Source organism: Oncorhynchus keta, chromosome 25 (assembly GCF_023373465.1).
Source record: "Oncorhynchus keta strain PuntledgeMale-10-30-2019 chromosome 25, Oket_V2, whole genome shotgun sequence".
NCBI classification, from domain to species: Eukaryota; Metazoa; Chordata; class Actinopteri; order Salmoniformes; family Salmonidae; genus Oncorhynchus; species Oncorhynchus keta.
Genome location: NC_068445.1, coordinates 16,622,144 through 16,635,887, shown reverse-complemented (window position 1 = coordinate 16,635,887; position 13,744 = coordinate 16,622,144). Strand labels below are relative to the sequence as shown.

At 40.1% G+C, this 13,744-nt stretch overlaps 1 protein-coding gene across 1 annotated transcript; it reads right to left on the bottom strand.

Annotated features, from left to right (window-relative positions):
- Positions 1-4,205: 4,205 nt before the first annotated feature.
- On the bottom strand, positions 4,206-12,595 carry LOC118358301 (coxsackievirus and adenovirus receptor homolog). Its single transcript, XM_035735947.2, has 8 exons — positions 12,463-12,595; positions 11,500-11,591; positions 7,552-7,721; positions 7,104-7,305; positions 6,614-6,766; positions 6,367-6,489; positions 6,150-6,288; positions 4,206-6,042 (listed from the first exon to the last, which is right to left on the bottom strand). The coding sequence occupies exons 2-8, from the start codon at positions 11,579-11,581 to the stop codon at positions 5,793-5,795; spliced, it is 1,119 nt and encodes a 372-aa protein (XP_035591840.1). The 5' UTR covers positions 11,582-11,591; positions 12,463-12,595; the 3' UTR covers positions 4,206-5,792.
- Between the last annotated feature and the right edge of the window lie 1,149 nt (positions 12,596-13,744).

The following is a 13,744-nucleotide window of genomic DNA, read 5'->3' as shown; positions in this document are numbered from 1 at the left end:
AAAATCAAAAGAAATCAGCCAAGACCCCACCTATCTCAGCTCGCTGGTCACCATAGCAGCACCCACCTGGAGCCCGCACTCCAGCAGGTATATCTCTCTGGTCACCCCCAAAGCCAATTATTCCTTTGGCCGCCTCTCCTTCCAGTTCTCTGCAGCCAATGACTGGAACGAACTACAAAAATCTCTGAAACTGGAAACACTTATCTCCCTCACTAGATTTAAGCACCAGCTGTCAGAGCAGCTCACAGATTACTGCACCTGTACATAGCCTATCTATAATTTAGCCCAAACCACTACCTCTCCCGCTACTGTATTTATTTATTTTGCTCCTTTGCACCCCATTATTTCTATCTCTACCTTGCACATTCTTCCACTGCAAATCTACCATTCCAGTGTTTTACTTGCAATATTGTATTTACTTCGTCACCATGGCCTTTTTTTGTTGTTGCCTTATCTCACCTCATTTGCTCACATTGTATATAGACTTATTTTTCTATTGTATTATTGACTGTATGTTTGTTTTACTCCATGTGTAACTGTGTTGTTGTATGTGTCGAACTGCTTTGCTTAATCTTGGCCAGGTCGCAATTGTAAATGAGAACTTGTTCTCAATATGCCTACCTGGTTAAATAAAGGTGAAATAAAAGACCTCAGGAAATAAATTGTGGAACTCCACAAGTCTGGTTAATCCTTGGGAGCAATTTCCAAATGCCTGAAGGTACCACGTTCATCTGTACAAACAATAGTACGCAAGTATAAACACCATGGGACCACGCAGCCATCATACCGCTCAGGAAGGAGACGTGTTCTGTCTCCTAGAGATGAACATACTTTGGTGCGAAAAGTGCAAATCAATCCCAGAACAACAGCAAAGGACCTTGAGAAGATGCTGGAAGAAACAGGTACAAAAGTATCTATATCCACAGTAAAACGAGTTCTATATCGACATAACCTGAAAGGACGCTCCGCAAGGAAGAAGCCACTGCTCCAAAACCACCATAAAAAAGCCAGACTACAGTTTGCAACTGCACATGAGGACAAAGAACGTACTTTTTGGAGAAATGTTCTCTGGTCTGATGAAACAAAAATAAATCTGTTTGGCCACAATGTCCATCCTTATGTTTGGAGGAAAAAGGGGGAGGCTTGCTAGCCGAAGAACACCATCCCAACTGTGAAGCACGGGGGTGGCAGCATCATGTTGTTGGGGTGCTTTGCTGCAGGCGGGACTGGTGTACTTCACAAAATACATGGCATCATGAGGAAGGAAAAGTATGTGGATATATTGAAGCAACATCTCAAGACATCAGACAGGAAGTTGAAGCTTGGTTGCAAATGGGTCTTCCAAATGGACAATGGCTTAAGGACAACAAAGTCAAGGTATTGGAGTGGCCATCACAAAGCCCTGACCTCAATCCTATAGAAACTTTGTGGGCAGAACTGAAAAAGCGTGTACGAGCAAGGACGCCTACAAACCTGACTCAGTTACACCAGCTCTGTCAGGAGGAATGGGCCAAAATTCACCCAACTTATTGTGGGTAGACTTCCACAAGCTTCCCAAAACATTTGGCCCAAGTTAAACAATTTAAAGGCAATGCTACCAAATACTAATTGAGTGTATGTAAACTTCTGACCCACTGGGAATGTGATGAAAGAAATAAAAACTTAAATAAATAATTCTCTCAACATTTCACATTCTTAAAATAAAGTGATCCTAACTGACCTAAGACAGTGGATTTTTACTAGGATTAAATGTAAGGAATTATGAATAACTGAGTTTAAATGTATTTGGCTAAGGTGTATGTAAACTTCCGACTTCAACTGTATATTAAAATTCTGTGATGTTGAAGTGTTCAAGGTTGAGGTGGAATTAGTGCTGAAATGTTTCAAATACCATATTTTGCAAGCCTTTTTATTACGGCATAAAATGTACTTTCAGAATCTTACATTTAACTCAGACATTTACCAGGGTTTTCATTTGAATCAAAGTAACACACAGCCAGGACTTTTTATTTGTGGAGGAAATTTACTAATCGAAAATCAACTGGAAAACATTTCAAAGTCCATAAGGCTGAGGTAAGCACCTACACCATTGAATGTGGTTATTTTGGATATAACTTTACTTCAGACAAGGATCCCTTTGCATCTGATGTTTTCTCTTCATTATTTTACTACAACTTGAAACAATTCAATATCTTCGCAATGAAGATGAAAAATATTTGTTTTCAAAGTTTGGCTTTAAGAAGTAGCCTGAAGATGTTGACTAAGAATGGCATGAAGTTGAGGCACAGAACCTTTTGATTTCAGAGTCGCCTGACTGGAATTTATAGAGGAGCATCGAACTCTATTCACAATACTATTTGAATTGGTGGCGATGGCAAAAGGCAGTGGTGGCAGTGCATTTCCATAGGCCTGGGGTGAAGATGTGTGCTCATTGGTGGGGGGCATTCCGACTTGAGTCAAGCGCTGGCAAATTAAACATAATTCCCTTTTTTCGGCACTTTTCTCTCTACGCGTATTCTGCCCTGCTATTCACCCGCTATTCATTTGGGGGGAGATCAAAGAAATGGTGCAGCGAAGGTGTCTATAGATACGCTATAGTCTGACCTTGATTCCCTAATAATTCCCCCACCTTTATATGCGAGGAAACCATGAATAAGGTCTAGCGAACCTACCAGTTCCAAGTGGGATAAGTATCTACTTTATTTCTTCCAATTGAATCTCCATGCACTGTAATGTATACATTGAGATCTGTTGATAAGGCGATTGTAAATACACATACTCAATTGTTTTAGATTATTTTTTCCCCTTGAGACGAATGTGAAACCAGTCATATGAAGCAAACTGAAAATCATATAAACATGACATGTATTGCAGTCCCTTTTCCCAAGTGAAGTAGGCTATAAATAGTTGTGCCTTTATTCAGCATTTTTCTTGTATGCCCTCATAATTTGCACGGATTAAATTTGGATACCCAGGCTTTTCTTAGTTTTACTTTACAATTTGTGTCATCTTAAATAGTAACCACTGTCAGTATTAGAACTGGTATTTTTTAGTGTTGGTTTCCTTCAATATGTATCTTACATTTTGCATCATTCCATTCTGTCGACCTTTCTTTCCTCTATCATATAGACTAACGTTGTGCAATAATTGACATGAAGCCTATTTGAATCATTATGGAACTGACCACACGTAGCAGGTTAAACCTGGAGCCTGGTGCACGACGACTGGACCATTGTCATACAGTTCTGTGATTAGTAAGAATTAGGGTAGATTTATAGGACTATTGTTTCACCCTTATTGTACACTTTGTTTTCACCTTCCAATATTTCATGCATTGATATGGCAACTTTCAGCATGAATTTAACCACTATTTTTGAGTCATCAGTATATTTTGTGCGTAAAGGCTCTCCAACCTTTTTTTTATGATTCAGAAATACTTTCCTAAATAATCTACAAGATCAGAGTATTTTTAAATGTACCAGTTGGTGCTGAAACAGAGACGACTTTCTTTCATTGATCCCTATATTCTGACACGTTCTCTAATTAATATAACCATAGACCACTTAAACTGGTAGGCTGCAAAACATCCACTCATAGATGGCCAAAAACAATTGAAAGCCACGACCCCACTAGGCCACACTTCCAATATACATTTGCCAGTGTTCCTTGCCTTTTCCAATTAATTGTAGTTACCACCCATGCCTGTATTTGTTAGTGACAGAGACATGGTTTTTGAATTTGTTCATGTTCAGTCCTCACCAAGTGAGTTCCTACTGGAGGTGAATGTTATCAAACATTAAAAATATAAGACCTTTGATGGCCAAGTTCCCCCTTATAACAGTGGTGTTAGGAACCTCCTGGTTTACAGGCCACATCAGGTCTACAAGTCATATTATGCTGGCTTGCAATGTGATGTGTAATTCCTATTGGAAGACAGCCTGAGTTAAGGAATCCAACATTTGGAATTTTTTTTATTCACCTGCAACATGCATTCAGAATTACTGTCAGGGTTAGGAACATTGGACTGGAATAGTTTAGAAAAATGTTATTTATATTTGATTGGTCTTATGCTACACATGCAAAAGCACAGATATACAAAACAATCTTAAAAAAAGTTTGCCATAGAGCATGCTGGGAAATCTGATAACGATGGGAATGTTTTACTACCCACAAAGTAAAACGGACACAATCACACAACACTGGGGTTATTTTACACCATGTTAATTTAACTCCTGAATCAACACTAGGGAACACTGGCAAATTCGCTCTGTGTATATCCGGTGGAATTACTGAACCAGATGTATTGCAGAATGACATGTTGACAAAACCACAGATACTAAACAAAACCTCTGGGTCCAGTTCCCATGCAAATATCCTTCCTGGAGCTATGGCCAGTGATCTACACATCCATTCCACAGGGTAGATTTACATGTGATAAAGGGGGCAACCTGGGTTTGGCTCACCTTCATGTTCTGTGTTTATTCAACACTGTACAGGGTTGGTGCTCTGGGTGTTGACTCCTAAAGCATTCTGCTTGGCAAGACCACAACAAAAACATGCCTAATTATTTGTGGCAGGTCTGAATCTGGAATGAGTAGTCTAGACAGATCAATATTATACGATGATGGAAACAAAAAAAAAGGCAAAAACCCAGTGATCCTTGCATCCAAAAAAATCCTTTGATCAGAGTTTCTTCAAGCTTTTATTCTTTGAACTGTCTGCCTTTGAGGCTAGTCAGTATGAAATCAGTCAAGTTTTATATCAACATCAATATCTTAAATCACATCTCTGACTGGCACACAATGTCATTCCGTATTAACAATCATTGGCCTGGTGTATTGAGGGTGGGGTCATTAGCTTTTTCGATTGGTGATACAAATGTACAGGATACAACTGATTCAGAATCAAGTGCTTGATTAAAAAATATAATATTTTCATTGAAAACTCAGAAAAGATGACAAACATTTTGGTTACTTGTCTGTTAGACAAAATAAGTTACATAGAATAAAAAACATACATCTGACCAGTGGTGGAAAAAGTACCCAAAGTAAAGATACCTTAATAGAAAATGACTCAAGTAAAAGTCACCCAGTAAAATGCTACCTGAGTAAGTCTAAAAAAATATTTGTTTAAGTATCAAAAGTAAAAGTATAAATTATTTTTAAAATTCTTATATTAAGCAAACTTTTTTTTACGGATAGCTAGGGATACGCTCCAACGCTACAATATAATTTACCAATGAAGCATGTGCTTAGTGAGTCCGCCAGATCAGAGGCAGTAGGGATGACCTGGGACGTTCTCTTGATAAGTGTGTGAATTAGACCATTTATGTCCTGCTAAGCATTCAAAATGTTACAAGTACTTTTTGGGTGTCAGAAAATGTATGGAGTAAGAAGTACATTATTTTCTTTTAGGAATGTAGTCAAATATAAGTAGTGAAGTACAGATATCCCAAAAAACAACTTAAGTAGTACTTTCAAGTATTTTTACACCACTGCATCTGACATACACTTTAAATATCATCTCTTTCTCACTCATTCTCATTGGCAAAATCCTCAATTGAGCTTCACATGACTAAAACATTATCCGTTGCACTATTGCACCAAGAGTTTTCAGGCTATTGCACAAAGTACAGGGTGGAAGTAGCATGGGAATGAGATTATACATATCCTGTAATGCCGGGTCTGCATGTGATTTTGCTGTTTATACTGAAGGTTGGCAAAATATCTTAAAACTGACAATTTTTTAAGTATGAGGTTTCATGCTTATCCTTCCCCCAACCCAAAACATTATTACACAGGGTAACCATTACTGCCGTCATATTTCAGCACAGGTGGCAAATGAGGGGCTTTCTGCTTGCTAGGGGCAGGCATGTCTATGCTACTGTTGGTGTAAAAGCTCCTATTGTCTGACTCTGTCCTCTTGGGCTGACCTCTTGTCACTGAGCTATAGACTGCCCCAGGGGGGGAGCGGAAGCCTAGGACCGAGCGGAAGCTGGAGTTCCTGCTGGCAGGTCGGCTCTCTGGGGCTGGGGCATCCTCCCTGTTGGGCAGGGCCAGGCCATGGAAGAGTGGCACAGAACGGTAGGAGTTAAACACATTTTACAGTTTGTCTGCTGCATGTAATTCTTGGAAGGTCATATTTCATACCTGATTTCATGGGCAACCTCCTTCTCATAACGCCGTTTGTGGCAGCAGCAGATCAGAAGCCATATGAGGAGCAGGAGGAGGAGCAACAGTAGCAGTGCACCAATCACAGCAGCTGCTATGATCCCTGCTTTGTTGGGAGCTAAAAAAGAAAGTCATGATATTCAGACACAGGTTAACACATATGCACTGTTCCTCACTTTCTCCCAATTAAACTTACGGTTGTATGCATGCAGGGTGTATTTACACTGCTCTTTGCCCACAGGATTCGACACCACACACAGATAATTTCCCATGTAGCTCTCTGAGTGATTTCTTATCATCAACTCTCCAGTCTGAGAGTCTAAATGGAACACAAAGACAATCACTGTCAGTTACAAACCACACCTCAGTATATCAACATGCACAGTAGACCTATGGTTATGTGTGCCATGTCTTATCTATAGACTTTAGTTCCTGTTTCCTACTTTGTGTTGCTGTAGGTGGGATGGCCCCTCCACTCTCTCTGATCCAGACATAGTTAAGGGGGGTGGATCCCACAGATAACTTGCATCGCAGGGAGACATCAGCTCCCTTCTCTTCAACCCCTTCAACCCAACACTTAGGCACTGATGGAGGGACTGGTGTAAGAGAAGAGGTTAAACTGTCTCAGGAAAACAACTTCATAAAGAGTGTGTAGAGTAAGTATACAGTACAAGTGAATACCATTTCCTTTGTTTTACTTAACATATGCATCTCTGCGACCAATGGCAAAATGGGCAATTGTGTAAATGTGTTGATTCCTTCTAAGTGCATTTCCACTACAAGAAAATGAGTATATTGATAAGAACAAAAGGAGCACCAGGGTGTTCAAATTCCTTTTCAGTGATAAAGCAGATTTAAAAACAGAGGACACAGGACAGTGGAATGATGAAACTGGTCAAACAGAAACTAGTCTGGAGGGGCGGCCTTCCTCACCCATCACCACCAGAGTGACTTTTCGCATGTCGACACCCGGCGCCTTCTTGACTTTGCACTGGTAGGTGGCTGTGTCTGAGGCTTTCACTGCAGAGATGGAGACTGAGGCGTCTCCCAACGCGGGGTCTCCTGTGAAGTCCATCCTCTTAGACAAGCTGGGGTCCCCGTAATGCAATTTCTGCCCTCCGGTATAAGATATGACCTGAGAGATAGAGATTTGCTTCAATGACAAAGCAACAAGTCTTGAGAACAAATGTTAACAGGTTTTTCTACTGCAACAATGAGGAGAAGATAGCTTGTAGCTAAACAACATCTCCAAGACTAGTATGCCAAAGATGAGTGGATGTTAAGACTAACATTCGTTTTACGACCCATGTTGCGTCGCCAAAACCTCCCCTTAAATGATCCATAACAAGACCCGCCTCTGTCTCCTGCTCTGTAGTCTCACCAGCTGGTCTTTCTGGGTCATGTCTGGATGGACACTCAACCACTCAATGTCCAGATCTCCTGTGTCAGAGGGGGCAGGGGTGTATGTGCACCCCAGCATGACTGTCTCCCCCTGGGCTCTTTGAATGGTCTGAGACCCTGTGGATGTTATCTGCATAGCCACTGTGATATCTTAGGGTTTAGAGAAACACACACATTCAGGATTGAAACTTAGACTAGTTTCAGACTAAAGTGACAAGTTCCTGCCTTAACAGCATTGTGTTCTAACAACATCCTATGACTAATTCAGCATACTGTACAGTGCCTTCAGTTACAGCCTGAATTTAAAATGGATTACAACATCTAAATGTTTGTCACTGGCCAACACACAATAAATACTCCATAATGTCAAAGTGTATTTTTTTTGTGATTTCTTTTACAAATTAATAAAAAACGTAAATGTCTTGAGTTAATAAGTATTCAACCCTGTTGTTATGGCAAGCCTAAATAAGTCCAGGAGTACAATAATATTCACATAAATTGCATGGACTCACTACGTGCAATAAGTGTTTAACATGATTTTTTAATGACTACCTCATCTCTATACCCCACACATACAATAATCTGTAAGGTTCCTCAGTCGAGCAGTGAATTTCAAACACAGATTCAACCACAAAGACCAGGGAGATTTTCCAATGCCTCGCAAAGGGCACCTATTGGTAGATGGGTATAAATGTAAAACAGCAGACATTGAATATCCCCTTGAGTATGGTGAAGTTATTAATTAGACTTTGGAATGTGTATCAATGCACGCAGTCACTACAAAGATACAGGTGTCCTTCCTTACTCAGTTGCCAGTGAGGAAGGAAACCAATCGGATTTCACCATTTTATTTTTATTTTACCTTTATTTAACCAGGTAGGCAATTTGAGAACAAGTCCTCATTTACAATTGCGACCTGGCCAAGATAAAGCAAAGCAGTTCGATGCATAACACAGAGTTACACATGGAGTAAAACAAACATGCAGTCAATAATACAGTAGAAAAATAAGTATATATACAATGTGAGCAAATGAGGTGAGATAAGGGAGGTAAAGGCAAAAAAAAGGCCATGGTGTCGAAGTAAATAGGAAATTGCAAGTAAAACACTGGAATGGTAGATTTGCAGTGGAAGAAAATGCAAAGTAGAGAGAAATAATGGGGTGCAAAGGAGCTAAATAAATAAATACAGTAGAGGGAGAGGTAGTTGTTTGGGCTAAATTATACAGTAGATGGGCTATGTACAGGTGCAGTAATCTGTGAGCTGCTTAAAGCTAGTGAGAGAGATGTGTTTCCAGTTTCAGAGATTTTTGTAGTTCATTCAAGTCATTGGCAGCAGAGAACTGGAAGGAGAGGCAGCCAAAGTAAGAATTGGCTTTGGGGGTGACCAGAGAGATATACCTGCTGGAGCGCGTGCTCCAGGTGGGTGCTGCTATGGTGACCAGCGAGGTGAGATAAGGGGGGACTTTACCTAGCAGGGTCTTGTAGATGACCTGGAGCCAGTGGGTTTGGCGACGAATATGAAGCAAGGGCCAGCCAACGAGAGCGTACAGGTCGCAGTGATGGGTAGTATATGGGGCTTTGGTGACAAAACTGATGGCACTGTGATAGACTGCATCCAATTAATTGAGTAGGGTATTGGAGGCTATTTTGTAAATGACGTCGCCGAAGTTGAGGATTGGTAGGATGGTCAGTTTTACAAGGGTATATTTGGCAGCATCAGTGAAGGATGCTTTGTTGCGAAATAGGAAGCCAATTCTAGATTTAACTTTGGATTGGAGATGTTTGATGTGGGTCTGGAAGGAGAGTTTACAGTCTAACCATACACCTAGGTATTTGTAGTTGTCCACATATTCTAAGTCAGAACCGTCCAGAGTAGTGATGTTGGACGGGCGGGCAGGTGCAGGCAGCGATTGGTTGAAGAGCATGCATTTAGTTTTACTTGTATTTAAGAACAGTTGGAGGCCACGGAAGGAGAGTTGTATGGCATTGAAGCTCATCTGGAGGGTTGTTAACATAGTCCAAAGGGCCAGAAGTATTCAGAATGGTGTCGTCTGCGTAGAGGTGGATCAGAGACTCACCAGCAGCAAGATTGACATCATTGATGTATACAGAGAAGAGAGTTGGTCCAAGAATTGAACCCTGTGGCACCCCCATAGAGACTGCCAGAGGCCTGGATAACAGACCCTCCGATTTGACACACTGAACTCTATCAGAGAAGTAGTTGGTGAACCAGGCGAGGCAATCATTTGAGAAACCAAGGCTATCGAGTCTGCCGATGGGGATGTGGTGATTGACAGAATCAAAAGCCTTGGCCAGGTCAATGAATACGGCTGCACAGTATTGTTTCTTAGAGATGGCGGTTAAGATATTGTTTAGGACCTTGAGCGTGGCTGAGGTGCACCCATGACCAGCTGAAATCAGATTGCATAGCGGAGAAGGTATGGTGGGATTCAAAATGGTCGGTAATCTGTTCGTTGACTTGGCTTTCAAAGACCTTAGAAAGGCAGGGTAGCATAGATATAAGTCTGTAGCAGTTTGGGTCAAGAGTGTCCCCCCTTTGAAGAGGGGGATGACCGCAGCTGCTTTCCAAACTTTGGGAATCTCAGACGACACTGAGAAGAGGTTGAACAGGCTAGTAATCAGGGTTACAACAATTTCGGCAGATAATTTTAGAAAGTAAGGGTCCAGATTGTCTAGTCCGGCTGATTTGTAGGGGTCCAGATTTTGCAGCTCTTTCAGAACATCAGCTGACTGGATTTGGGAGAAGGAGAAATGGGCATGAGGCCAATGGTGACTTCAAAACAGCTGTGATAGGAGAAAACTGAGGATGGATCAACAACATTGTAGTTACTACACAATACTAATATTAACCTAATTGACAGAGTGAGAAGAAGGAATCCTGTACTGAAATATTTGTATTCTGAACATGCATTCTCTTTGCAACAAGGCTCTAAAGTAATACTGCAAAAAATTTGGAAAAGCAAATAACACTTTGTATTCAGGACAAAACGTTGTTTGGGGCAAATCCAATAATACACAGAGTTGCTTACCAAGAAGACAGTGAATGCTCCTGAGTGGCAGAGTTTCAGTTTTGACTGAAAATGGTTATCTAGCAATGATCAACAACCAATTTGACAGAGCTTGAAAATTTTGAAAGAATAAAATGGGGAAATGTTGCACAATCCAGTTGTGGAAAACTCTTAAAGATGTACCCATTAAGACTCACAGCTGTAATCTCTGCCAAAGGTGCTTCTAGAAAGTATTGACTCAGGAGTGTGAATACCGACATTTCATAAAATGTGCAAACATTTCTAAAAACAGGTTTTCACTTCGCCTTTATGGGGTATTGTGTGTAGATAGGTGAGAAAACAAATATTTAATAAATTCAGGCTCTAACACAACAAAATGTGGAATAAGTCAAGGGGTATGAAAACTTGGAGGGTACTGTAGTTTCACTTCCACAACAGGGGTGTAATCATTATTCCAAACCGTAGAAAATGTGTTTCTATTACACAAATTCAGGTCCCTGCCAGTTTCATTTGCTTCCATTTGTTTCCGTTTGATTCCTAGTGAATATCCCCAATTGTTGGACATCTGTTACGCAGTTTGTATAAGTATAATGTTATATATCGAACATGTAGGACAGACACCAGCTAATGGGTGAACAGAAGCGGACATTGTAATTCCCTGACCTGGGACACTGTCTGGGCTCCACCCGGCTACATCAGGTGCCATAAACCTCGTGTAAGGATGTGCATATAGTCAATGGATGTCACACAGGCACATTTTATATCCCCTGACAAAGATAAATGGACCTAGAAATGATTCAGTTTAAAAGTGGACTTTGTCTGGTGCAGAGTGGACTTAGAAGGGCCCAAAATAGTGGATGTCATAGGGTGACTAGGTTAGGATACATTGCATTACTCACCTGTATTCAGATAAACTGTTACCACAAACATCACAGCTATCTGTAGTCTTGAGCATGTAAGGCACTTTCCCAGAGTGACCATGTTGGTAAACCTGTATGGCACATCAAGAGAAATATGATTACAATGACTACCTGAGTCATTTGAATGTGTACTTCCTCATTGTGATTTTAATCTGGTTTCTAGGAAGCATTACTCAAACAGGTAGTCTTTTTTTCTCCTCAACTTTATTTAACCAGGTAGGCAAGTTGAGAACAAGTTCTCATTTACAATTGCGACCTGGCCAAGATAAAGCAAAGCAGTTCGACACATACAACAACACAGAGTTACACATGGAGTAAAACAAACATACAGTCAATAATACAGTAGAAACAAGTCTATATACACGATGTGAGATAAGGGAGGTAAAGGCAACAAAAAAAGGCCATGGTGGCAAAGTAAATACAATATAGCAAGTAAAACACTGGAATGGTAGATTTGCAGTGGAAGAATGTGTAAAGTAGAAATAAAAATGGGGTGCAAAGGAGCAAAATAAATTAAATAAACAAATACATACAGTAGGGAAAGAGGTAGTTGTTTGGGCTAAATTAAAAAGGTGGGCTATGTACAGGTGCAGTAATCTGTGAGCTGCTCTGACAGTTGGTGCTTAAAGCTAGTGAGGGAGATAAGTGTTTATCATGCACTGAAATTACTGATAATGGGACACTTGTTTTCCCTTAACAATATACACTCACACTTTCCAAGGGATAGACAACCCTGCACAGAATTAAAATATATAAACCTGTTCTGATCCTCAACGATAACTGCCTACTGTATTTTCACCAAGTTCTCCTCTCCAACTTAACGGCTGTTGCTGAGTGAGTCAGGAATTTGTACTTTAACCTCTCAAGTACATCAGCACATATTCATAATATTCCAGAGCAGTATTTAATTCAACAATCACATAATGAATGAATCCAAATTACCTTTCTGCACAGAAATATTCCAAAGATAATGTAGTTTCCAAGAGGCCTGACAGAGTGAACCAGAACAAAACTTTTGCTTGCCTTCTCTTCAGTTGCTTTCACCTGAAACTCTGAAACAGGTGTAATAATTAGCCAAACAGCAAATACAATGAGAGTTTCTATTGGACCAATTCAGGTAGGTCCCTCCCCTGTTTTGTTCCATTTGCTTCTGTTTAAGAAACATTTTGCAACAGAATCGGAGTAATGAGTACCAGTCTCACAACCTTTTTAATTCCATGCAGTCCATCTATTGCCTTAGGATAATTTAAACATTGTACTTTCTATGATTAGAAAATATTGGCTATAATAAGCAAAACACTAACAACAACATGGCTTCAAATATTGTCTCTGCTTCTGATCTGATAGAATATGTCCTTAAATGTAGATGCATTTGTATTGTTAATAATTATTGCATGACTAGAATTTTTGTTTTAATTCTCTCAGTAATATATTGTGCTGGGAAATTGAGTATGAAAATAAAAATATATGTTTTGGCTCTTATACTGGAAGCTGCTGTGTGTGGCGTATGCCTTTAGTGAGATTAATGATTACCAAACTGATAGTTGTCTCACCTCCTTGGCACTCCTACGAAACCACAGGGGTCTATTCATTACATCGATTGTGTTGCAAAACATTTCTTAAACGGAAGCAAACGGAGTGAAATGGGGTGGAACTTACCTGAATTTGTCCAATAAAAACACTTCCGTTTGGTTAAAAACAATTAACGGTTTCTGTAATGAATACACCCCAGGCCTTTTCACAGAACCTCAACATACAATACCACAAAGCTACAACAATTACAGACTGATCAAGATTTGTGGAAATATTTAATATTTCAATATACTGTACCATAGTTAATTACATTTTAATTTCAATAGGTATGTAAATGAAGGTTGTCGGGCAAGCCACATGAAAAAATACTATAGTACACTATGGTATAAATACTATAGTATTCACTGTAGTGTTTTTGCGGACTACACTGTACTATTTACTGTAGTGTTTAGCATTTACTGTAGTATACTGTTGTATACTGTAATATATACTCTCGAAATTAATGTAGTGTTTTTTGTGGATTGTAGTATACTGTAGTTAAACTGTAGTGTTTTTGCGGACATTACTAGTGCTCTTCCATGTCGTCCCTAGGATGGGTGCGTCACTTGAGTGGGTTGAGTCACAGACGTGATCTTCCTGTCTGGTTTTGTGCCCCTTCGGGCTCGTGCGGTGGAGGTGATCTTTGTGGGCT

What these genes read in the sequence shown, in the direction of transcription:
- LOC118358301 (XM_035735947.2), bottom strand. Translation starts at nt 11,581, where the DNA reads ATGGTCACTCTGGGAAAGTGCCTTACATGCTCAAGACTACAGATAGCT. An exon ending in CCCACCTACAGCAACACAAA is followed by an intron (nt 6,490 to 6,613) that starts GTAGGAAACAGG and finishes TGTTCCATTTAG; the next exon opens with ACTCTCAGACTGGAGAGTTG. An exon ending in CACCCTGCATGCATACAACC is followed by an intron (nt 6,289 to 6,366) that starts GTAAGTTTAATT and finishes TTTCTTTTTTAG; the next exon opens with CTCCCAACAAAGCAGGGATC.